The sequence below is a fragment of the Molossus molossus genome, unplaced genomic scaffold (genome assembly GCF_014108415.1).
Source record: "Molossus molossus isolate mMolMol1 unplaced genomic scaffold, mMolMol1.p scaffold_m16_p_16, whole genome shotgun sequence".
NCBI lineage: Eukaryota > Metazoa > Chordata > Mammalia > Chiroptera > Molossidae > Molossus > Molossus molossus.
Window position 1 is genome coordinate 18,420,010 of NW_023425351.1, and position 24,779 is coordinate 18,444,788.

A 24,779-nucleotide genomic window follows, 5' to 3' on the forward strand; every position below is an offset into this window, starting at 1 on the left:
CTCAGTTGGGGTTGTGTGGGTGGCAACCAGTTGATGTTTCTCTCTCTCCCTTCCTCCCTCTCTCCCTCCTGTTCTGTATGAAGATAAAAGCAAAAATGTCCTTGGGTGAGGATAAAAAAAAAGAAAGACAGTGACAGAAGTTTTTCTCTGCCCATAACTCTCAATGGGACAGAGCTAGCTTATCATTTCCTCAGAAAGGGAGAGAAAATGTAAAATTTAAAGATCTGTAGGGGTTAAGGTTGAAATAAATTGAAGCCCTTACAGAAGTTGTAAAGAGTTGTTTCTTCAGCACAATTTTAAGAATACTCCTCATATCCTCAAACAACAAGTGCTGGTGAGGGTGTGCAGAAAAGAGGACTCTAGCACGCTGCTGGTGGGAATGCAGACTGGTGCAGCCAGTAGGAAAAACAGTATGGTGGTTTCCTCAAAAAATTAAAAATGGGCCCTGGCCAGTTTGGTTCAGCGGTTAGAGCGTCGGCCTGCGGTCCGGAGAGACCCGGGTTCGGTTCCCGCTAAGGGCACGTACTTCGGTTGCAGTTTGTTCCCGGCCCTGGTTGGGTCATGCGGGTGGCAGCCACTCGATGTGTCCATTCACGTCGATGTTTCTCTCTCTCTCTCCCTTCCTCTCTCTCCCTCCCACTCTATCTGTACAAAAAATGGAAAAATATCCTCTGGTGAGGATTAAAAAAAAAAAAAAAAAAAATTAAAAATGGAACTGCCATTTGACCCAGTGATCCCACTCCTTGGAATACATCCTAAGAAGCCTGAAACACCAATCAGAAAGAATATATGCACCCCTTTGTTCATAGCAGTGCTATTTACAATAGCTTAGATCTGGAAACAGCCTAAGTGCCCATCAGTAGATGAGTGGATAAAAAAGCTGTGGTACATTGCAGTTGTAACAAAGAGAGATCTCTTACCGTTTGAGACAACATGGAGGGACCTGGAAAGTATTATGCTAAGCAAAATAAGCTAGTCAGAGAAAGACAAATACCACATGATCTCACTTATTTGTGGAACATAAGGAACAAAATAAGCTGTCGACCAAAAGAGATCCAGAACCATGGAAATAGGAACAGACTGATAAACCTCAGAGGGAAGGGGGTGGGGGTGGGGGGAGAAACCAAAGAATTTATATGCATATATGCAGGACTAATCAACAGGGACACTAAGCTGGGAAATGTAAGAAGGAGGTGGGAGTGGGAACGAGGGGGTCAATTGGGAAAAAAGGGGGACATCTGTAATACTTTCAACAATAAATATACTGCCAATTTAAAAAAATAAAGAATACTCCTCATACATCCCCATTTTCATTCCAATCCCAATTTTTCCAAAACAAGGAACACCTACCAATTAACACAAGACAAATGGAGAGGAGTGTTTGAAGCAACTACATGGTGTAGTCTCTGCTGACACACAAAAAAGCAGATAATAAAATATTACTGATGTTACACAGTTGGTTTTTTAATATACTTCGATACATGTGCAGAAAATCACTCACAATTTACTATATGTACCCCATCCTTGTAATAATGTACTTTTCAAAGTGCTCTCAGCCCTGGCCGGTTTGGCTCAGCGGTTAGAGCATCGTCCTGTGACCCAGAGAGACCGGGGTTGGGTTCCCGCTAAGGGCACGTACCTCCTTGTAGTTTGTCCCTGGCCCTGGTTGGGTTGTGTGGGTGGCAACCACTGGATGTGGGAGTTTCTCTCTCTCTCCCTCCCTCCCACTCTATCTGAACAAAATATCGAAAAATGTCCTCAGGTAAGGATAAAAAAAAAAGTGCTCTCATATCTACCCACCAGCAATTGTATTATATAATCACGGTAATTATTATCTCTATTGAACATATGACAAAGAGTTTAAAGATAATTTTCTCAAGGTCAGCTAGGTAGTGGCAGGGAAGAGACTATAACTCAGGCCTTTTGGAATCTAATATTGGGCCTTTCTCCAGACTACTTTCTCTATTGAAAGCACTATATAAATATTAATGTCTTAGAAACGTAGTTAATTTAAAAACATTATTCTGGTTTTTAACTCTTTTACATTTTTTATTAATTATTAATTCAAAATATCTTATGTAGTTCTATTTTTAACCCATTATTTTATAAAATAAGCTTATTATTCCAATATTCACTGTTTCTCTGGTCCATGCACCCACGTAGGTCCCATGTATTACTAATGATCAGTCTATTGGTAAAAAGAATAGCCTACATATAAAAAGAAAGTTTCTTCCGCCATTGACATACCTGTTGACTATGGATGTAAATATGCGATCATTCGCTTTTGACTCTTCAAGTAAGCTTGTGAAGGATGAGCAGAATGGATGGAAGAGAAAAAACAGTCATACCTGGCTTTTACAAGTGGTCAACAATAGGTCATGCATAGAAAAGTAAAACAGGGAATACTAACTGGGTTACCCTACTAGAATAGAAATGGCAGATCAGGTGGATAAGGTGAATAAAAGAACAACAGAGAGGGCTGAAGCAATTGGAATGACTAGGTTAAAGCAATAACTATGAAAAATCACGCCCATAAATGCTTAGCTTAAATAGGTCTCCTTCCATAAAATCTACCCTCATTTTCCAAAACAAAATTCTATCCTCTAAAATAACACAGTACCTCTCCTGTAGCCTTGGCCAGGCCAAAGCAACTAGTGTGACTCAGCACAAGTAGATTCTAATCTCCTTTAAGGCAGGGCCTTTACTAGCCTCATTTAACTCCTACAGTTCTTAGTGACAAGCTGGAGGTAGAGAACAAGATGAAAGGAAGAGGGAAGTGACTTCAATGTTTATTTAATGTCTACTGTGCGCTTCACATTATGCTAGATGCTTTACTTATGTCATCTCATGGAAAAAACTAAGGCTTAGAGAGTTTAGCAATTTATCCAAGATCAGTCAGTTGATAGGTGGGAAATTCAGGACTTGAAACTAGTTCTATTTTACTCCAGAATTGGTACTGAGCTTGTATTTGCTGAAAAATTAGTTCTGTCACAGTATTTAGAAATGGCTAAAGAGGCCATTTCACAGTGATTCTTGATTATTTCTGGGTCATGGATCCACACGAGAATCTTTCCCATAAAATTACATGTATGCAAACACATACATTTTACATACCATCTCTGGAGGATCAGAGGTCCCAAAGTTCATTAACGTGCCCTGGCCAGTTTGGTTCAGAGGTTGCAGCGTTGGCCCACAGACCGAAGAGTCTCGGGTTCAATTCCAGTCAAGGGCATGTACCTCGGTTGCAGTTCAGTCTCCAGCCCTGGTCTCCCCGGCCCTGGTTGGGGTCCTGCAGAAGGCAACCAATCGATATGTGTGTCTCTCTCTCCCAACCACTCTATCTGAAGATAAATGGAAAAAAATATATATCCTCAGGTGAGGATTAAAGAAAAAACAAAACAAAACTGGCTAAAGAAACCAAAGTAAGAGCCTATGGATTACAGTATTTCAAGCCACCTTTCTCCCAACCCATCCCACCTTACCTTTCTTCCCATATCTCAGAGCAATTGAAACCAGAGAAAATGTAAACACATGAAAAGTTTGGCTAAGCAGTAAATGCAAAATCCCATATTATACTGTACTTTAAGATGCCATGGAGAACTTGAATAAAGAAAGAGATGAGGTTATTGGAATTCATCCCCAAGGGGGTGAAATAGCTAAAAATCAAACTGAATGGAAAACCCAGGAAGTATCCTACCACTTATTTCTGTCATTTTGCCTGAAAAATCTTAAAAAATGTTTTTAAATTTTGGGGTAAATATTTTAAATTAAGTTTCAGTGGTTACCCTGTACTGTTTCAAAAAAGGTTTTAAGACAGCATGTAGGATTAGAGAAAATATTATGAAGTGCATGTAGGGAAAAAACCAGACATAGAGATAGGAATGGAGCTAAATGTAAAACATGAATTTATATTGTGACTAGGTCTTCACTCCCTCAAGGTAATTTTAAAAAATTATTCAACACTAAGAGTTTTATATATTAAGTATGTATTTTTCATAATTCACAAAATATCTTCATATACATTATCTCATTTGATCCTAAATTTATTTTGTGAGATAGTTATTAATCTACATTTTCAAGATAAGGAAACCGAGGCTCAGGGAAAGACTTGAAAATCGAGTCCTTGCTCTTTTGAGATTACACTGCTCTGTAGCAATTACAATTTCTGTGCACAAATAAGTAATGCATCGCAATTCTGTGCAAGAAGAATATACATTTAACTTCTATGGCTCTGACATTTAAATGAGAAGATTACTACCTATTTTACAAATGGCTTTAGATCTTAAGGTTGAATAGGCATCAAACTGAAGGACTTCAGACTTGGAACAGCCCTCTTAGGTATCACTTAACTCCTTCACTTAATAGATTAGTGCACTGTTCAAATCATTTGTTACAATTATCCAATCAGTTAGTGGCAGGGCCAAAATCAAAAGCCAGGTTTCCTAAGTTCTTTTCTTTTTTCTCTCTTGTTGAATTTATCGGGGTGACAGTAGTTAATAAAAGTATATAGTTCTTTTCTCTTTTCTCTCTTGTTGAATTTATCGGGGTGACAGTAGTTAATAAAAGTAGTTAATACAAGTCTATAATACACCATTGGCATATTGTATTATGTGTTCACTATCCCATCCTCTTTACCGGGCATTGCCTCTATAGCATTATGTCCATTTCTATGATTTCTTACATACCCAATTCTGACCTTTCTCTTCAGTTTCACTTGTGTCCACTGGGTATAGTTCTATGTGCATACTGACATGGCTACAAGACCCTGCAAGACCTGGCACTGGTGACTTCTCCAGCTACTCACCTCTTCTAACAGTGTGGGAATGTTCCTAACTCATTAGGATGCTAGGCTTTTACGCAACATCCTGATAGAGCTGTCCTGTTGGGGCCATACTTCTGAGAGTAGTAGAAAATTGGGTTTCTCCTGGAAAGAAGGGATATTCTTGATGTCTATCACCAGAAAAGCAGAGTGAAGGCTCAGATGGGAGGGACAAATGGACTCTGGAACCTGGAGGCCTTGCACAGCGACCTCCCCTCCCTGAAGTGAAGATGAGTGAATTAGATCATGAAACTCCAGGTAACTTTTCAAGTCAAATTCTTGTATGCTGAACCTTTAGTAAAATCCCCTCCAAATACTCCAGGGAAAACGCCTGTGAGTTCACACTTGGCAAGGCTAATCAAACCATGTAGCACCCAACCACTGCCAGCCAAGCATGGAGCTGTTAGCAGAATTACATAATGAGATCCCAAATGAGAGAATATTAGGCAACAGACACCAGGCCACTAAATTCGTCACTTCTCCCCTTTACACAACTTTAAATTCCCAGAACAGATCCATGAACTTTGCACATTCTGTTTCTTGCGCCTAAAACTTCAGTTTCTTTGCCTAAACTTTTGTCCTTTTGTTCTTATTCATAATTCATACGCCTGTTTCTGACATCGTCGTCTTCTAGTTTCATGTAACCTATCCTAACACTACTCTGTCCTACATTCCCTCTTCCAAAATGTGTGCTTCTTTACAACAGGGTCTGCCTTTCGTTGCAATTCCTAAGGGTGCAGGAAACAAAATATGTACGTACTAAGTATTATTTGAATGAACAAAAAGTTATTAGTTTATTCCCTTAACTGTATTTTTCAATAGGTAATGCATGAACACTGCAAAAAAAATTTCAAACTGCACATGAATAATTCAGAGAAACATCTCTTTCTTCCAATCACACAGCTCACCTGGGGCCAGCTGTTTCCTGTCCGGCTGACTATACACATATGGGTATTTACGTAGATTGGTCTTTTTTTTTTTTTTTTACACAGTGGTAAAACATGTATTTATATTGATATAACAACGAAATATAATTTATATATTATTTGTTATATATTATAAATAATTGTTTACATATAAGTAATATATGTACGATAGGTATACATTTATATACCGAGTCTTGTGCTTCATTTTCGCTTACCATAAGTCAGGCTTTTTATATTTTTTAGTTAGGGGCCGGGTAGGGGCATACCATGATTTACTTCATATTCCCTTATTTACGGTTTCGAATACACAAATAATTTCATTTTCACTGTCAAGTCCGGGTCTCCAAATTCAGAAACGTCATCGCACTCCAACCCACCTCACACGGGCTCCTGCCTTTTCAAACACCTTTTCACGAGCCCAGGGCAGGCACCGGCGCGGAACGCGAGCTTCCAAACCACGGGCCTCGCGCCCCCGCGCGTGGCTGAGAAAGAACCGGACCCTCCTCCCCTCCCCCACCTTCTCCGGGCCGCCCGGGTCGCCGGCTCCAATTTGCCGCGACCATAGGCGCCTGGCCTCGCCCGCCTCAGGAAGGACAGGGCGCGGCCGCGCGGCGCTGGGCGGGGCTCCGGCAGGCCGGCGCTCTGGTTGGGCGGGGCAGAGCCCTGGCTGGGCGGGGCAGAGCCCTGGCTGGGCGGGACCCCGGCCGACCGGCGCAGCTGGCGTGCGGACTCCTCCCCTTTACTCCGGCGGCGCCGGCGGCCGAAGCCCTTCCGGGTCGGCGCGGAGGCGGGGCGGAGGCGCCACGGTAGCTGTTATTGTTCCACTGAGCTCGGCCGGGTGCTGTCTCCCTAGGCTCCGCGGTGTCAGTTTGTCCAGCTTCTTCTCAGCTCCTCACTCACGGCTGCTGACAGCGGCGGGCGGGGCCTGGCGTTCCGAGGCCGAGCGGCGGCAGATTAAAGGGCGCGGAGGAGGAGCAGTGCAGGAGGAGGAGCCGTGTGCCCTGGCACGGAGCGGCCGCGGCCATGGCGTACGCCTATCTCTTCAAGTACATCATCATCGGCGACACAGGTGAGGGTCCCGGGCGCGGCCGGGGGGCTGTCAGCGGCCTGCGGGCCCGGGCCGAGGGGCAAACGGTGTCTGGCCGGGGCGCCGTCGCCAGCGGACGCCTCCCTCCAGGCCGCGCAGCTCCGTTTCCGCAGTGGTAGAGCTGGTGACGTGGGCACTGCGAGCGGCCGCGGCCTGGCCGCCCGGCCCGCGGCCCTCGCCCTGAGCAGCCCTGCCGCTGGGGGCCGTGGCCGCCGTTCGCGATGGTCGGTCAGGAAGTGTGTGACAGGAGGGGCCGCGCAGCCCAGGGCCGTCCGGCTCACACGGTTGCTTCTCACTTTGGGGCCTCCTCGCCGCCCCGAGAAAGAAAAGGGATGGTACAGGAGAGCAGAAGGTGATGGATGGGAGGAGGGTCTTGGGTTTCCTGAACAGTCCCGCCTTCTCTGACCTTCATGCATCTGCCTAGGCCTGGGCAAAGCACTCCCTGGTGTGGGACAGCCAGCTGAGGAACAGAGAAGGAGACCTTTAAAGAAATTTTTTGCAGTCTATAAATATTGAAAATTTATCGTGTGTTTTTTCCTAACACCTCCAATTACAAAGTCAGAATAAATCACATCCCATAACTTGACGCCTGAGAAATCCCTTCTGAGGTCATTAAAGCATAAAATAGTTCTGTAGCCTTTTGCCACGTGTAAACTCGGGTGCAAGGCCTTCTTCACTGTTCTGGGTGTGTGCATGTGTGTTAGTATGTTGGGGACACTCTGATTTTTTTCGATATATCAAATCCAGGTCACCACTGCCAATTTTCGGGTGACCTGATGTCTGTTTGAAACAGAAAGAAATTCAGTTATTCTCTCTTAAAATAACATCCGAGTATATTTCACACATAAGTAAACATGTAAAATATTTCTTAATACCTGTGATTTTGGTAATATTTGCAGTCTAATAATAAAACAGGCTTCTTCAGTTGTTATATCTATTTTTTATATATTTTTTCTTTATTGATTTTTTTTTTTTTTTTTAGAGAGAGAGGAAGGTAGAAAGAGAGACTGATAGAGACATCCATGAGCGATCGGGAACTTCAGTTGGCCGCCTCCTGCATGCCCCCAACTGGGAATTTGGCCCACAATCTGGGCATGTGCTTTGACCAGAATCGAACTGGCCACCTCTTGGTGCATGGGTGGACGCTCAACCACTGAGCCACACAGGCCAGGCTGTTGTAACTATTAATATACCAGAATCCGATTTCACTGGTGACTCTTGCACAATTTTAGACCCTTTACACAACTTTGGAAATGTAAGGTGCAACTTGTGGTTACACTAGTGATGTAGCAGCTTCAATAAGTAACACTAGAAAGATGTCGATTGCTGCCTAAAAGAAAACTTTCTGCCATAAATAAGATTTTTTATCTAGGTTTTTTGGTTTGTGTCTGTATAGAAACTGGATGATTTTCTACAGAAAATCCCAGTTAGACCAAATGTGGTTTGCAAATGTTTAGTAGCAAATTTATATACTTTAAAAAATGCTGTGGCATATTTTGAAGGAAAAGGAAGTGGGATTCTAAAGCCTACTAGCAAATTTTGATTTAGGCTGTAAAACCCAAGACTGGAAAAGGACTTCACCTTAACTGTAATATGAATGGTAGAGAGAAAAGTGATTGTGGACATGTAGCAGTAGTGAAGATTCAAATTAGCATTTGCAAGTTTCCTTCTCTCAGCTTATTTATTGAGCATTTACTATGGGTAAAGCATTGTGTTAGGAGTAGTGGGGCTACAAATGTTAACATGTTGGTGCTGTTTTCTTGGATTTTGCTTTTATTCAAAAACAATGCCCAGGCAGTTCAAAAGGAACGCACACCTTTGTTGCCATTAGTGCTGTTACCATCTAGTTTAGGCACTGAATACTTGACACTGGACCTATACTGCAGTACTTTCTTCCCACACCAGTTCATCCTGTATAGTTTACTGTCAGATTAATCTTCCTGAAACGTTGTTAGGAGGCTCTCCTTCTGTCCACATTGTTTTGTTTGATCTTGAAGGAACTCCGTATTTTAGCCTCATTTACTTTTCATTATTCCCTGCCTTTCTTCTGCCAGTGAGGCCCAGTGGCTTTTTTTCTGATCCCTGCTGCTCCCTCTGCTTAGAGTGCCTTCCCTGTGGAAATTCTATTAGTCTTTCAGAGCCTAACCTTACCATAATGCTTTCAGAGTTAACATGTATGTGTCAGGTTTTTCCTGGTATGCTGGCTGAGAGTGACTACTCCTTCTCTGGATGTATCTCATTTTCTATCATCTTTCTGATATCCCCTCCCAGGGGGTACACCATTCTCAGACGTGGAGTGGAAGCTCCTATTCCATCTCCCTGCTCCAAAAGTCCATGTAATATATTGTTCTCAAGTATAGATATCTGTTCTATCAGTGTCATATATGCTCTTAGTCAAAAGGCTGAGAAGTGATTTATCTTTCTGATATTAATCACAGAATATTTTATAGATACTTGTGTAGGCATCTATATTTGATTATGTACTTCTTGAGGGCAGAAAAAATGTTTTGTATGGTTTTGTATTTCAGGAAGAGCCTTTTGGTAGGGAGATCCTATACATTTAATTAAATTAATGAAAGAATAGCCAAACATGCCACTGTGTTTCTATTAATATATGTTACTAACTTGACAGAATTTTTTTAGCTGTATTCTGCCACTTACTTTTTTTTAAATGTTTCTTTTTTTTTTTTTAGAGCAAGAGAGGAAGGGAGAGAAAGAAACATCGATTTGTTCTACTTATGCAGTCATTGGTTGATTCTAGTATGTGCTCTGATTGGGTATCAAACGCACAACTGGCATATCTAGATGATGCTCTAACTGAGCCACCTGGCCAGAGTTGCCACTTTCTTACTATTGACTTTTGCCGAAATGCTTTACCATGTTTCCTTAACTCAAAAGTATAGCCCTGGCCGGTTGCTCAGTGGTTAGAGCATTGGCCTGCGGCCTGGAGAGATCCGGGTTTGGTTCCCGCTAAGGGCATGTACCTCGGTTGCAGTTTGTACCCGACCCTGGTTGGGTCATGTGGGTGGCAACCACTCTAAGTGTCCCTTTCATGTCGATGCCCCCCCCCCCCCATTTTGAACAAAATATCAAAAAATGTCCTTGGGTGAGGATTTTAAATAAAAAGTATACCCATAGTATGAGATATACTTACCATGGCCCTCCCCACAGAAGTTGATATTAAATCAGTAGTGTCAGATCCATCTTGACTTTTTTAAAAGTCAGTGTGAAAAATATACATCTTAGAATGAAAATCACTACTTTTCCTGTTTCTCACTTTCCCTCGTCTATAAAATAGTCATTAACCTTCCTGACCCTCAGTAGTGAGATAAAATGAGGACAAATGTGAAAGTAGCATGCTCCTTTTTCTTTTCAGAATTCCTTCTTTCATAGAAGAGGGTGTGTGTGTGTGTGTGTGTGTTTAATTTTGAAAGTACATTTAGTAAAGCTGGGGACAGTGAAAGAAGGAAGGGCCTTGGATAGGAGAAGCAACAGGAGAGAGACTAGGTGGAGCTGCTTTGGCTCCTTAGGAACCTTAGTGGAAAGAAGTGAGCCAAGGTGGGGCTGCTGTCATCTCACTGACAAATTAGAGAAAATGGGGCCTTGGAAACAGGTCACGGGTTTAGTCCAGGATGAGCTGGGACTTCCCATTGCTCCCCTGATTGCAAGCCTTGTGGGGTCCCTTACACAAGATGTATGCCTGTGGGGGAGGAAAAGGAGGAAAGGAAGGGCCTGGTGTGCTCCCTGGAGGGAGGGAGCAGGCTAAAGGCCTTTTTTTATTTTGGTTTATTTACTTATTTATTTAGGTTAATTAATTAATTTATTTTGGTTAATCCTCACCTGAGGATATTGTTTTCCATTGATTTTTAGAGAAAGTGGAGGAGGGGATAGAGGGAGAGAAACATCAACATGAGAGAGACATAAAGATTGTTTGCCTCCCTTACATGCCCCAACTGAGGCCAGAGAGTGAATCTGCAACCCAGGTGGGTGCCCTTCTTGGGAATCAAATCTGTGACCCTTTGGTCCTTGGGCTGATGCTCTAATTACTGAGCCACACTGGCCAGGGCTAGAAGAGTTTTTAAAAACTTTTTACATTTTCGTGATAATACTGTTGAAATGTTTGTTTTCTTACTGTATGACCAAATGCAGTTAATTTATAGCTGTAAAATATTTCATTAGTAGTGTTTTATTCCTGAAAAATCATGTAGGAAAATGGGTCAGCCCTGGCTGTGTAGCTGTGTTGGTTAGAGTGTCGTCCCCATATACCAAGGTTTCGGGCCAGGGTTTTGAGTTTGATCTCCAGTCAGGACAAATGCAAGAAGCAACCAGTGAATGCATAAATAAATAGAACAACAGATCATTTTTTCTCTCTCTCCCTTCCTTCCTCTCTCTAAAATGTATCAATAAATAAAAATGTGTCATTTAAATCTAGATATAAGGTAGAAATCAGTTTATAACAAGCCTAGTCTAGTATCATAGGAAGATAATTATCAAGTATAGAGGGAGAGAAAAATTGTAATAATTCTATAATTGTTGCTCCTAACATTCTGGCATCTGCCTATAATTTTAATCTCATCACTAATTTTCCTTCCTCTTTTCTGCACTCAACTAGGCACACAAAAGCACATCCCAGTTGTGTTCTATATGACATGTTCCTTCTTGCTACGCACCCCCACCTTCCCAAAAAGGTTAGGTTAAAATTTTTTCAGCTGACCAATTCCTATTCATTCATTCTTTTAAGATGAACAAGCCCACCACTCATTATTTCATTTTACTGGTCCCTTTCACTCTTCAGTCTTTTGAGGACAAGTCAGATGGGTACTAGACTTATTGGGATGATCACTTCATAAGTTATAGAAATTTCTGATTACTATGTTGCACACCTGAAATGAATATAATAGTGTATTATATGTCAACTATAATTGAAAAATAGGAAAATCTTTTAAAAATGTTTAAGCCCTGGCCAGGTAGCTCAGTTAGCATGGTTTCCAACATGCTATGGTTGTGGGTTCGATCTCTGGTCAGGGCACATAAAGAATCAGTGAATGCATAAATAAGTGGAACAGCAACTTGCCGTTTCTCTCTCTCTCTCTCTCTGTCCCCCCTCCCCTTTCTTCCTCTTGCTTTAAAAAATTCGATAAATAAAAATTTTAAAAAAAGAAAAAACTGGGGAATTCAGAGGTAGAAAAATTTCATTAAAATTTTTTTAGTTATGAAATGTGAATATTTTAGATATATAACATATATTCATAATTTAATAGTTTTGAAGAATAGCAGTAAATCAAACACCCAAGCTAAAGAAATACAGATCCTCATCACATACCTCTACTTCACTCCCAAGCTTCCACTAGCCTGAGGTCTGTATTAATCCTTCCCTTACTTCATAGTTGTGTCACTTATGCATCTCTAAACTTTGTTGTTTAGTTTGTTTTTAAATGTTTAGTAGTTTTATTAAATGAGAGCGAAAACATGTCTGAAATACCTTTTATAACAACATCTAAAGTTTAGACAATATACTTCTGTTATACTTAAGTTTTTGCTTTATGCATATTATTTGTAGTCTTTCAATATATTTGACCAGCCTTTTCCTTTTCTTTCTCTCCTAACCAGTTTATTTGCTACTTGTTTCCCCTAATATTTATATTGCTCCTGAGGCTTTATATTGAATCATAGAGGCCTGTATACTCATTCCTTTTACTTTCTTCCTAGTGAACCCACCTACTCATCCCAAATAATATTCTTCTCTGCATTCTCAGTTCTCTTGTCCTTTTTGTCCCTACCCCATTCCTGCTTCTGCTCCAACATGAAATTAATTTTCTCCTTTATTGTCCCCACTGCTCCCCTGCATTTTATCTTGCCAGCTTTCCTCTTAGAGTCGCCAGTAATTTGCTATTTTATTTGAGCAGATCCTAATTTTGCCAGCTCAGCTGTCTTTCCCTCTCACTCTGGCCCAGCTATGCTTGCTCCATTTTGATATTCTCTGCTTATCCTTCGTCTTGGAGACTGTGTCCTTTGGTACAAAAGATGCAGCCACACCCTGACCTCCCTTGCTCCCCTTTGTAACTTTTCATTTTTTACATGAAACTTTCCCACTTGATTTCATCAGCCTCATTTATTTGCAAGACTTTAAATATTCTATATTCTAGCTGTTATACCTCATTTGTAAGTGAAGGACACCTGGCAAGAAGATACCAGGTTCCCTTTTCTTATCATACAGGCGGAGTCACCCCCCTTAAATTCCTGCAGTGTTTGTTAACTCAGATGACTTGGGTTTCATCCTTGGAGATCCTGCTTTAGTAGACCTGCAGTGAGTCCTGGATATCAATATTTTTTTAAAACATTTTTCATGGTCATAGTACCATGCATTCCCCTCTACTTGTCAGTCTTGGGTCATTTTTGCTTGCCTTTTTTCTAAAGTTGATTTATTTTATTGCCAGATTTTCTGCTTTCTGGGATTTTATTTAAATCATGCCTAAGATATATCCAGGCTGAATTTATATAGAATTCTGTATCAATGTAGAACTAGCCTATGGCACTATGTCTATGTAGTAGATTCTTACAAGGAAGTCTCTACACTTTTTATAGTTCATACACAATATCAAAAGCTTTTTATTTTTTAATCCTTGAACAGATATGTGAGGTTACCATTTTATAGATGAAGAATCTGAGATGTCATTTGGGGCAAATTATTTACTTATTTCTTCCCTCCTCTCACCCCACCCATTTCCCATTATAAGTTTTTACTTTTTCTTTTTTTTTGATAGAGTAAGAAGGGAAGGAAGAAGAGAGAGAGAGAGAAACATCAGTGTGAGAGAGACACATCAATTGGTTGCCTCCTTTTGGATTCCAGCTTGGGCCAGGGATCAAACCTGCAACCCAAGTACGTGCCCTTGATCAGGAATCAAACCCACAACCCTTTGGTCCATGGGCCAATGCTTTAACCACTGAGCCAAACGTAAGTTTTTACTTATATAGCTGTGATGTGATGCAGCCCTTTAAGTTTCTCCCAGTTTTCTCTTCAAAATATTCCCATTTTCAGGTGTAGTTGACAGTTAACTGTGTTTCTGGTCATATCTGAGGGAGAAAGGAAAATACTTGGTTGATGCATGCTGCAGCAAAATTCTTGAAAGCAAGACCATGTCTGGCACAGAGTTAGTGCTTCAGAAAGCCATGAATGTGTGCTGGGTAGGCTACTACATGCACTGACCAATTTATTTCCCCTGCTGAAGAAGGATTAAGGCACTTATATAAAATAAGTGGAGGGTCCTTGCTCATTTATGGTGTTGTTAGAATATAGTTCCCTGCCAGCTGTAGGGCTGAGATTTCCATTGTCTTTCTGTCTGTCATCTGAGGGCTGTTCCCACCTTCCAGAGTCCACCCATATACCCACATTCTTTGGCGCATGACCCCTTTCTCCACCTTCAAAGCCAACAACAAGGAATCAAATCCTTCTATTGTCAAATCTTTCTGACTCTTTTTGGATCATCACATCTGAAGCTGGGAAAGGTTTTCTGCTTTTAAGACTCGTGATTAGATTGGGTTTGCCTGGATAATCCAGGATAATATCATCTCAAAGTCTGTAATCTTAATCACATCTGTAAAGTCCCCTTTGCCTCCTAGAGCAAAATACTCACAAATTCTGGGGATTATGGCTTGTATATCTTTGTGTGGTGGTGGTGGTGGTGGTAGGGAGGGGGCATTATTCTGCCTAGACAGAGAGCTAGGGAGAAATATAAGATAGAAACAATAAGTTGAAGTCAGAAGCAACATTAATATTTGACAGTGATTGTTGTGTACCCCTTTAAAAGTGTTAACTTTATTGATTTATTTTAGAGAGAGAGAAACATCGATTTGTTCCACTTGTTTATGCATTCATTGGTTGATTCTTGTATGTGCCCTGATTGGGAATCAATCCTGCAACCTTGGCATATGCGGATGACGCTCTAACCAACCTAGCTACCAGTCCACAACCATGTGTACACCTTTTAGAAGTGAACACTGTATTTAGCACCAAACAGTGTAAACAGAAAACTCCGCTTATTTATCCTAATTATGTTATCTCATGCTTTTTTAAAAGTGCATGCATTCATGTACTTAATTATAAATAATGGGTCTTAATATAGTGAAAAATGTAAATATATAACTGGTATATTTATATTACATATATGGCCTTTCCCAATGGTTCAACTTATTGAATCTGAACAGTAATATCCATGAGGAAGACTACATTTTGCAGGTGAGGAAAGGGAGACTAATTGTCACATCACATGGCTAATAACTGACCAAGCTGGAATTTGAGCCCAGGTCTTTCTGACTTCAAAGTCCACATGCTCTCTTCCATGTCATGTCATACATATCTCTTGATTCCCTCAAATTCCATACCAGACCTCTTCCGTTGGCTTATCAACTGCTTTGTCTGTTGAGTGGCTGTGGGAGTACATAGTCTCTCAGTTCCCTTTACTAAAACCAGATAACCAACTCCACTCATGCAAAATAGGGCAGAACTATCCTCCTTAAAGCAAGGATAAAAGTCTTTTCTCTGCTCCTGAGCAGCTATGTGAGTTTGAGCAGCCTCTTGAATCTCCCTGAGTCTCAGTGTCCTCATCTATAAAATGGAATAAATGCATGAGATAATATGTGTAACACTGTCATCAGTAAGAAATGGTTAATATTTCTTCTTTTTATTCTTTGAATGTTTCTATTCTTTCTCCATATGCATTTGAAAAACTAACCCAAACTTAACCAGTAATGTATAGTAATGCTGTTCATAGCAAAAATTATTTCTTTTGCCCTTCATGTGTCCCCCAGGTTAATCTCCCCCCCCCCCCCCACCCACATCCCTGCTTAGCTTGCTCATTTGGAGCCAGCTGATGCTTTGAGGAATCTGCTATCCTTGACTGTAATTGTTTCCTAGCTTATGTTGGTGTTTCTTGTATTTAGTATATTTGTTTGCATTTAGATGTTTTATGGAAAGTTCCTTAGTTTATCAGCATTGTTTTAACAAGATTCAAAATTTTTTATCAAGATTAATTTTATTTCAGTTGTATATATGCAGTCTTGCTTTATTTAGTCTCTCTGACCATTAGGCCATTAAAGATTTAGAAAGACTTTAGGATAAAAAATAAAATAAAATAGAAAGACTCTAGGAATTTGTTCTAGGAAGGACCCATTTTATTATAAAGAACAGAAACCTCTTCGAACTAGCTCACAAAAAAGAGGTTTTTTTGCTTTTTTGTTTGTTTGTTTTTAAGTGAAAGTTTATTAGTGAAGCAGTGAGACTGATAGAGTGACTACTTCACAGACAGAGCAGCCACGAAAAGATGCTTTGGTAGTAATTTAAAGGGTGCTTATAGGAATCCCAGAAAAAAAACTGTGTAAACAAGTCTTGGGGAACTGGCCACTCTGAAATCCTGGTTTTCCTCTCATAGCCTTTTTTTTTCAACCCTTGATATAATTCGGAATGTGTGTTTTTGGTTTTAAGCACTTTTTTCTTTTCTTTTTTCTTTTTTATTTTATTTTTTAAGCTTCAAGTTATTTTATTTATTTATTTATCCTCACCCGAGGACATTTTTCCATTTTTTGTTCAGATAGAGTGGGAGGGAGAGAGAGAGAAAGAGAGAGAGAAACATCGACATGAAAGGGACACATCGAGTGATTGCCACCCGCATGACCCAACCAGGGCCGAGGACAAACTACAACCGAGGTACGTGCCCTTAGCGGGAACCGAACCCAGGTCTCTCTGGACCACAGGCCGACACTAATCGCTGAGCCAAACCGGCCAGGGCTTCTTCTTTTTATTTAAACAATCTTTTCATTATTGATTTCTAACTTTATGTCACTTAGGTAAGAGAAAATAGACTATGTGTATTGATTCTTCAGTGTTTGAGGCTAATTTTGTAGCCTAGTACTTGGTTAGTGTTTGTACATATTCCATGTATGCTTGAAAAGTGTATACTTGTGTACATGCAGGGTTCCATACTTGTCCATTAGATTAGACTTGCTATTTGTGTGGGTTATTCTTTTGTCATTAAGTTACCTTTTACTTTTTACATATTTGGTAGTGTAGTTTTTGGTATTCAAGTGTTTGACACTACTTTTGAATATTAACTTTTCGTTCATATTTGCCTAGCATGTGTTTTTTTTTAAATCCTCACCCACGGATGTTTTTATGGGTTTTAGAGAGAGGGGAAGGGAAAGGGAGAGAAACATCGGTTGTCTCCCAGACATACCCCAAGTGGGGATCAAACCCGCAACCTGGGTATGTGCTCTGACCAGAAATCAAACCCACGACCTTACAATGGATGGAATGACACTCCAACCAATTGGGCCAAACCATGACATGACATGGTTCAATACTTTTTCATCTTCTCTTCTGTTTTCTTGGAATCCACATTTTTTGGTTTTGTTTAGGAAACAAACATTACACATATATTTGAAGCCCCTTATATATTCTTTTACTTTGACCTCTCTTCGTCCCTGGAGGTAACTGTCTCCTGAATTTGGTGTTTATTATTTCTTTGGAAGTTTCCAAATGATTACTACATATGCACATATGTATTTGTAAACAGTGTACAATATTTTATGTACTTTTAAAGAATTTCATATTAATGGAATTGTGCTTACTCTGAAACTTTTTGTTGATATCAATTGCTTGATTGATTTAATTTAATTCTGTTGTCTGACTGTACTATGATTTTCACATTATTTTTACTTAAGAACATTTTAGGATGGGTTGTTTGTTGTATTGTAGAAGACAGTATTGCATGGATTATTCATGTGCCTGCCTATTAGCATACAGGTGCTAGAGTTCTGGAGATATACCTTGAAGTACTTGTGGGTGGAGGTATTGCCAGTGTTACCAGCTAATCTAAATCACTCTCTGGAGTAATTATCAGTTAACTTTCATTCTTCTTTCAACTCTACTGTTTCACCTTTTTTTAAAAGGCCTGTATTTTTTATATAGCCCATTGCTGTATTTTTAAAAAATTCAACATGAGAGGCTGTCTTTTACCAGGGGAATTTAATTATAGATAAGGGTGAATTTATTTTTATCAGGTACCAACTTGGTTCAGTCACATGGGGAGGGATCAAGACATAGATCACAGGTATGCCCATTTGCCATGGGCTTCTGGGTATGGCATGCACATGTTCCACACAGACAGCAATGTGGTGGTCATGTTTCCCAAGCATGTTATAGTGTCACTTGTTCTTTGTAGGACAATGTAGAGAGAGTAATGGAAAGTGGATACCTTCCACTAACTCTTATTTTTGCAAATTAACAATTCATTTAAATTCCTGAGTTTTCTATTTATAAAATGTGTATAGTTCCTGCCTAGTGCACCTTTAAAGGTTGTTCACCAATGCTGTAGGTTAGGCTCTTTCTGATTATTTCAGCTTGCAGCACACTTGAAAAATTTCTAACAGCCTAATTAGAATATCTTGATTAGGGTAGTGGCCCCTCTGCTTACTTGTTATCTTGGTAAAGTCCAAACTGCTTCAATTTCAGTTTTCTCATATGGAAAAAAAAAACAATAGAAATGCCTGGCTTATCTACCTCAGAGGATTTTCATGAGTTTGAAGTAAACAATGGGTACAGGTGCCTTCTAATCTACAAAAGTGCTTTATTAATAGTAATATCTTAGAGACAATTTTTATAACCTGTTGAGCATCCTAAAATTAAGTTACAGGGTGGGGTGGGGAGGTCTTGCCTGTAAAAAAAAAAAGGTATTCACTATGCTGACTCGAAACTAATTAGTTGAGTTGAAGGAAAACAAGATCACATGTTAGTCTGCAAAATAGCAGTTCTTTGATCCTGAAATTCTCTCTCAATTCCATAAAAGAATAAGTCTTCTATCTCAGATGTCTATAGCCCACTTCAGATTGAGAAGGATATCAAGTAGGAGATGCTCTTTTTCATTAGTCTTTAGGAAAGAGGTGGTAAGGCTAGTATGTAGTTATTTTATAACTTGATTTCTTCTACACCCACTTTTGGTATCTTCTGATATGTCCTGAATGATTTCTCTGTTTTGAACCCCTCTGGAAAGAGGTAGTTTTTTAGATCTGTGGAAGTCTTCAATGTAAATGAATCTATTGATCAAAGGTTATCTTACCTCTTTCGACAAAGTATTTTTAGTTCAGTTTTAGTTTAGTGTAGGTGTCAAAAATCACTTATGCTCAAAGTTTTACTTGATGCAAAAATTAATAGGGAAATGAGTTATTAGTTACATATTGAAGCAGTAATATTTGTATGCTTGGTTAGTTGATTCACTGGTACTTTAAAGGTATTTGTTACACTTTTTCACGATAACATTTGGTATGAGGTAAAGAAATTCTTCTGGTTTCACAGCTAAGTGGATTTTTAATTGGTTGAATCACTGTATCCATAAAGGGCTGAGATATAGGCAAGCTGGAGAGAACATGCTGCTACATTCAGTCCTGGATATTTTTTTTATGTGTTATATTAGCAACAAGTTGGATAAAATCCAATTTGGTTGAAAGAGCTAATGTGTAGAGTATACCAGACATAATCCAAAATGACCTTGACAAGTAGAATGATTGGCTAAATTTAGCAAAATGGAATTTAATAAAGTGTAGTTTAAGCCCTATGTTTACTTTTATTATGTTTATTTTAATACTAACCCAAAGATGTGCTTATTGATTTTAGAGAGAGGGGAAGGAAGAGACAGATATACAGGCAGATGTGAGAGAAAACATTGATTGGTTGCCTTCCAGATGTTCCCTGACTGGGGATTGAACTCGAAACCTAGGTATGTGTCCTGACAGGGAATCAAATCCACAATCTTTCAGTATACAGGACAGCACTCCACCAACTGAGCCACACCAACCAGGGCCCTATATATTTACTTTTAAAAACAACCATACAAATACAAGATGTAGGTCAGCTGATTAAATAGCAGCCTATTCTAGCCCCCGGCTGGTGTGGCTCAGTGGTTGAGCATCGACCTATACACCAAGGGGTCACCAGTTTGATTCTTGGTCATGGCACATGCCCAGATTGTGTGCCAGATCCCCAGTGGGTGGGCATGCAGGCGGCAGCCAGTCAATATTCTCTTTCATCGATGTTTCTATCTCTCCCTCTCCCTTTCTCTAAAATCAATAAAGAAAAAAAAAATTTTTAAATAGCATATCCTTTAAAACTTAGTTTTACATGACATGGTTCAGTATGAGTCAGATGAGTGATAAAGCTAACAAAGGAATAAATGTGCTACTGTGTTAGGAAAACTATAATGTACAGACAAGGCAGGTAATAGTTCTACTCTGGTCAGGACTCAACTATAATTTGGTTATGGAAACTCTTATTTCAGAGGGACATCTACACATTGGAGTCTGCTCAGGGGACCGTAGGGTGGTATGAAAGTTCTGTCAACCATGGCATTTTAGGAACAGTTGAAATAATTGAAACATTTTAACCCATAAAGAAAGAGAAGACTTAAAGGAGAATATAATAATGACTTTTAAATACTTAGGTGACTCATATAAAAGAGGGCTTAAACAGACTTTGTGGCTTTTCACAGACAGAACTAGGACTGTGAGTAGAGGAGAGATAGATTTGGACTCCCTATGAAATGGAAAGAGCTTGTTAAGTGGTGAGTTGGTTTGTTACTGGAGCTGTTCTAGCAGGAGTTTGGTTGGTACATACAAGGTTTGGTGATGGAATTTATACAAAGAGTAGAGGATTGGATTGGATTTTTTCCCGTTTTCTTTTTTTAATCCTCATCTGAGGATATGTTTATTGATTTTTTTTTTTTTTTTTTAAGAGAGAGGGAGAGAGACATCAATGTGAGAAGCATTCGGTTGCCTCCTGTACACTCCTGGACTGGGGATTGACCAGGGGGCACACCCAAAACCTGGGTATGTGACCTGACCAGGAATCGAACCCAAAACAGCTAAGTGAATGGGACCGACCCATCAATCAACTGAGCCACACTGGCCAGGGCAGTGTTTTTTTTTTTTCCTTTTTAAAGAAGTTTAAGTTACTATGTGGGCAGTCTCTGTGCTGCAGTTAGAAAAATGAACATGACTGTTCTACTCTAAAGAGGAGACCCGTTTGCTACAATAAATTACAAGGTAGTGCAGTAGAAATATGTACTGAGTAGTAAAGGAGCTTGGAGAGGATTAATTGTAAGTGGAGTGAATCACTCAGAATGGATTCAAATTTTTTTTTTTTTTTATCCTCATTCGAGGACATTTTTCCATTTTTTGTACAGACAGAGTGGGAGGGAGAGAGAGGAAGAGAGAGAGAGGGAAACATCGATGTGAAAGGGACACATCGAGTGGCTGCCACCCGCACGACCAACCAGGGCCAGGGACAAACTGCAACCGAGGTACATGCCCTTAGCGGGAACCGAACCCGGGTCTCTCCGGACCGCAGGCGGACGCTCTAACCGCTGAGCCAAACCGGCCAGGGCTGGATTCAAATTTTTGGTAAACATTTATTGAACACCTACTGTAAGCTGAGTGCTTTGCTCTGACTCATATATGTTCTCATAGTAATCCTGTTGACCCCACTTTACAAATGATAAACCAGGCATGACATGATCAGACTTGGTCTCATTGTTTCACTGATTCCCCACTACATAATTCTGTAGAATCAGTTTGTGCTTTTGCTCCTTTTTGTTATCTGTGGAGAACAGAATTGAGCTGAGCTGCTCACAGTCTTTCATTTCACCGAGGTTGGATGACCTTATACCAGCAATGTTATACAGAGTGTGGCAGTATAGGATTTTTGTCAGGATTTTGTAGGGGCTTAATTAAGACTAACGGAGTCTTGGGACCATACTGTAAAGAACATTGTGTGGCATATCGAGTTTTTATCCTCTGGATAACTTCAAAGAAAGAGCCTTATTCCTCATCTTTAAACAGGATAAATTTCTACCCTTAACTCACTTTTCTGACATTAATTAATGAGCCCTTTCCATCATTTAGCCATTTTTTTCTTTCTTGGCCCCCTCCCCCCCATCCTTTCTGGCTTGACATTTCCTTTCTTGGAGAATTTACCTGAGAAATGGAAATATCATGTTGGATTAGAGTGTGAATATATGAATTTTCAACCTTAGTCATGAGTACATCTTGTTAAAAGGTTCTACTGATCCTTTAGTGGCTTGTAGGAGTTTAAAAAGAAAACCAAAGTCTTTTTATTTCACAACTCATTATTTTTCTTGCAGGCTTCCTTGTAATTTCTTAGCACACCAACATTTAGAGTAACTATTTTTGGTAGTTATTTAAATACCACATCACTATGGATGTTGTTGAATGAGACCCGTAAAGTATTGCTTACATTGTGTTTGATCCTAAAATAGATCTACACACACACACACACACACACACACACACACACGGTGAAAGTGTAAGTATTCAAGGTAAAAAATTAAAATTAAATTATCTACCACTTTACATAAATATGTTAAACAGTGGTTTGTGTGTCTTTCCAGAAATTTTCTATGCATCTATAAGTCTTTTTGTTGTTGTTGTTGTTGTTACAGATATTTCTCCTTTTCCCCCCCATTGACACCCTCCTTCCGATCCCACCACCCCCCTCCCCACTTCGCACATTGTTGTCTATGTCCATTGGCTATGCATATAAGTTCTGTGGTTTATCTCTCCCTTACCCCCCTATTCTGAGGTTTGTCAGTCTGTACCCTACGTCTATGTCTCTGGGTCTGTTTTGTTCAGCTTATTTTGTTCATTATATTTCACAAATAAATGAGACCATGTGATATTTGTCTTTCTCTGATTGGCTTATTTTGCTTAGCATAATACTCTCCAGGTCCCTTCATGTCATCTCAAAGGATAAGAGATCCTTCTTTCTTACAGCTACATAGGATTCCACTGTGTATATGTACCACAGCTTTTCTTTTTTATCCTCATCCGAGGACACTTTTGCATTTATCTTCAAATAGAGTGGGAAAGAGAGATGGGGGGAAGAGAAAGAGAGAAACATCGACGTGAGAGAGACACATTGACTAGTTGCCACCCACATGACCCCAACCGGGGCCGGAGACAAGCCGAAACAAGGTATATGCCCTTAGCCAGAACCAAACCCAGGACTCTGGTCTAGGGCTGATGCTCTAACCGCTGAGCCAAACCGACCAGGGCTGTACCACAGCTTTTTTATCTATTCATCTATTGATGGACACTTGGGCTGATTCCAGATCTTAGCAACTGTAAATAGTACTGCTATGAACATAGTGGGGTACATATATTCTTTCTGATTGGTGTTTTAGGCTTTTTAGGCTATATTCCTAGAAGTGGGATCACTGGGTCAAATGGCAGTTCAGTTTTTAATTTTTTGAGGAAACACCACCATATTGTTTCCCGTAGTGGATACACCAGTCTGCATTCCCACCAGCAGTGTACTAGAATCTTCTATTCTCCATACCCTTTCCAGCACTTATGTGATGATTTGTTGATGGCAGCCATTATCATAGGTATGAGGTGATACCCTATAGTTGTTTTAATTTGCATCTCTCTGATGGTTAGTAACATGAGCATTTTTCATATGTCTTTTGGCTATTTATATGTCCTGTTTAGAGAGGTGTCTATTTAGATCCTCTGCCCATTTTTTATTTGGGTTCTTTGTCTTCCTTTTGTTGAGTTGTATGAGTACTCTCTATATTTGGACATTAATCCCTTATCTGATGTATCATTGGCAATTATGCTCTCCCATATAGGGGGTTCCTTTTTCATTTTGATGCTTGTTTCTTTTGCCGTAAAGAAGCTTTTTAGTTTGGTGTAGTCCCATGTGTTCATTTTTCCTTTGTTTCTCTTGCCTTAGGTGTTGTATCAGTGAAAATTTTGCTGCTTGTGATGTCTGAAATTTTGTTGCCTACATTTTCTTCTAGGATTTTTATGGATTCATGAGTCACATTTAAGTCTTTTATCCATCTTGAGTTTATTCTTGTGTATGGTATAAGTTGGTGGTCTAGCTTCACTTTTTTGCATGTAGCTGTCCAGTTTTCCCAACACCATTTATTGAAGAGGCTGTTTTTACTCCACTGTATGCTCTTGCTACCTTTGTCAAATATTAAGTGAGCATTAGGACTTGGGTCAGTTTCTGGGTACTCTGTTCTATTCCATTGATCTATATGCTGGTTCTTGTGCCACTACCAGGCTGTTTTGATTTCATTGGCTTTGTAGTATAACCTGATATATAGTATTGTGATCCCTCCTACTTCGTTCTTTTTTTTACAATATTGCTGTGACTATTTGGGGTCTTTATTGGTTCTATATTAACTTTTGGAGTATTTGTTCTAGGTCCTTGAAATATGTCTCTGGTATTTTGATGGGGATTGCATTGAATCTATAGATTGCTTTGGGTAGTATGGACATTTTAATTATGTTAATTTTTCCAATCCATGAAAAAGGTATATGCTTTCACTTTTTTATATCTTCTTCTATGTCTTTTTTCATTGTTCTGTAGTTTTCTGAGAAGAGGTCCTTTCTTGGTTAAGTTTATTCCTAGGTATTTTAGTTTTTTTGCCACAATGGTAAATGGGATTGTTTTTTTAGTTTCTCTTTCTGTGAGTTTATTGTTGGTGTATAAGAATGCCGTCAATTTCTTGATGTTGGTTTTGTATCTTTCTACTTTGCCAAATTCATTTATTAAATCTAGTAGATCTTTGATGGAGTCTTTAGGTGTACAGTATCGGGTCATCTGCAAATAATGAGTTTCACTTCTTCCTTTCCAATTTGGATCCCTTTTGTTTTTTTCTTCATGTCTAATTGCTGTAGCTAAGACTTCCAGAACTATGTTACGAAAGAGTGATGAAAATGGGCATCACTTTGTTGTTCCTGTTCTTAAGGGAAATGCTCATTGAGTATGATGTTGGCTGTAGGTTTTTCATATATGGCCTTTGTTATGTCGAGATGTGGTCCCTCTGTTCCCACATTGCTGAATGTTTTTATCAGAAATGGGTGCTGGATTTTG

The 24,779-nt window shown here is 39.7% G+C and overlaps 1 protein-coding gene across 1 annotated transcript in view; it reads left to right on the top strand.

Moving 5' to 3' along the window:
* The first annotated feature begins 6,513 nt into the window (after positions 1-6,513).
* The window catches only part of RAB2A (RAB2A, member RAS oncogene family), a 92,269-nt gene continuing 74,003 nt past the window's right edge, over positions 6,514-24,779 (top strand). The window contains exon 1 of the mRNA XM_036263758.1: positions 6,514-6,814. Within this exon, the coding sequence (XP_036119651.1) occupies positions 6,769-6,814 (46 nt within the window). The 5' untranslated portion in view covers positions 6,514-6,768. The remainder of the gene's footprint in view (positions 6,815-24,779) is intronic.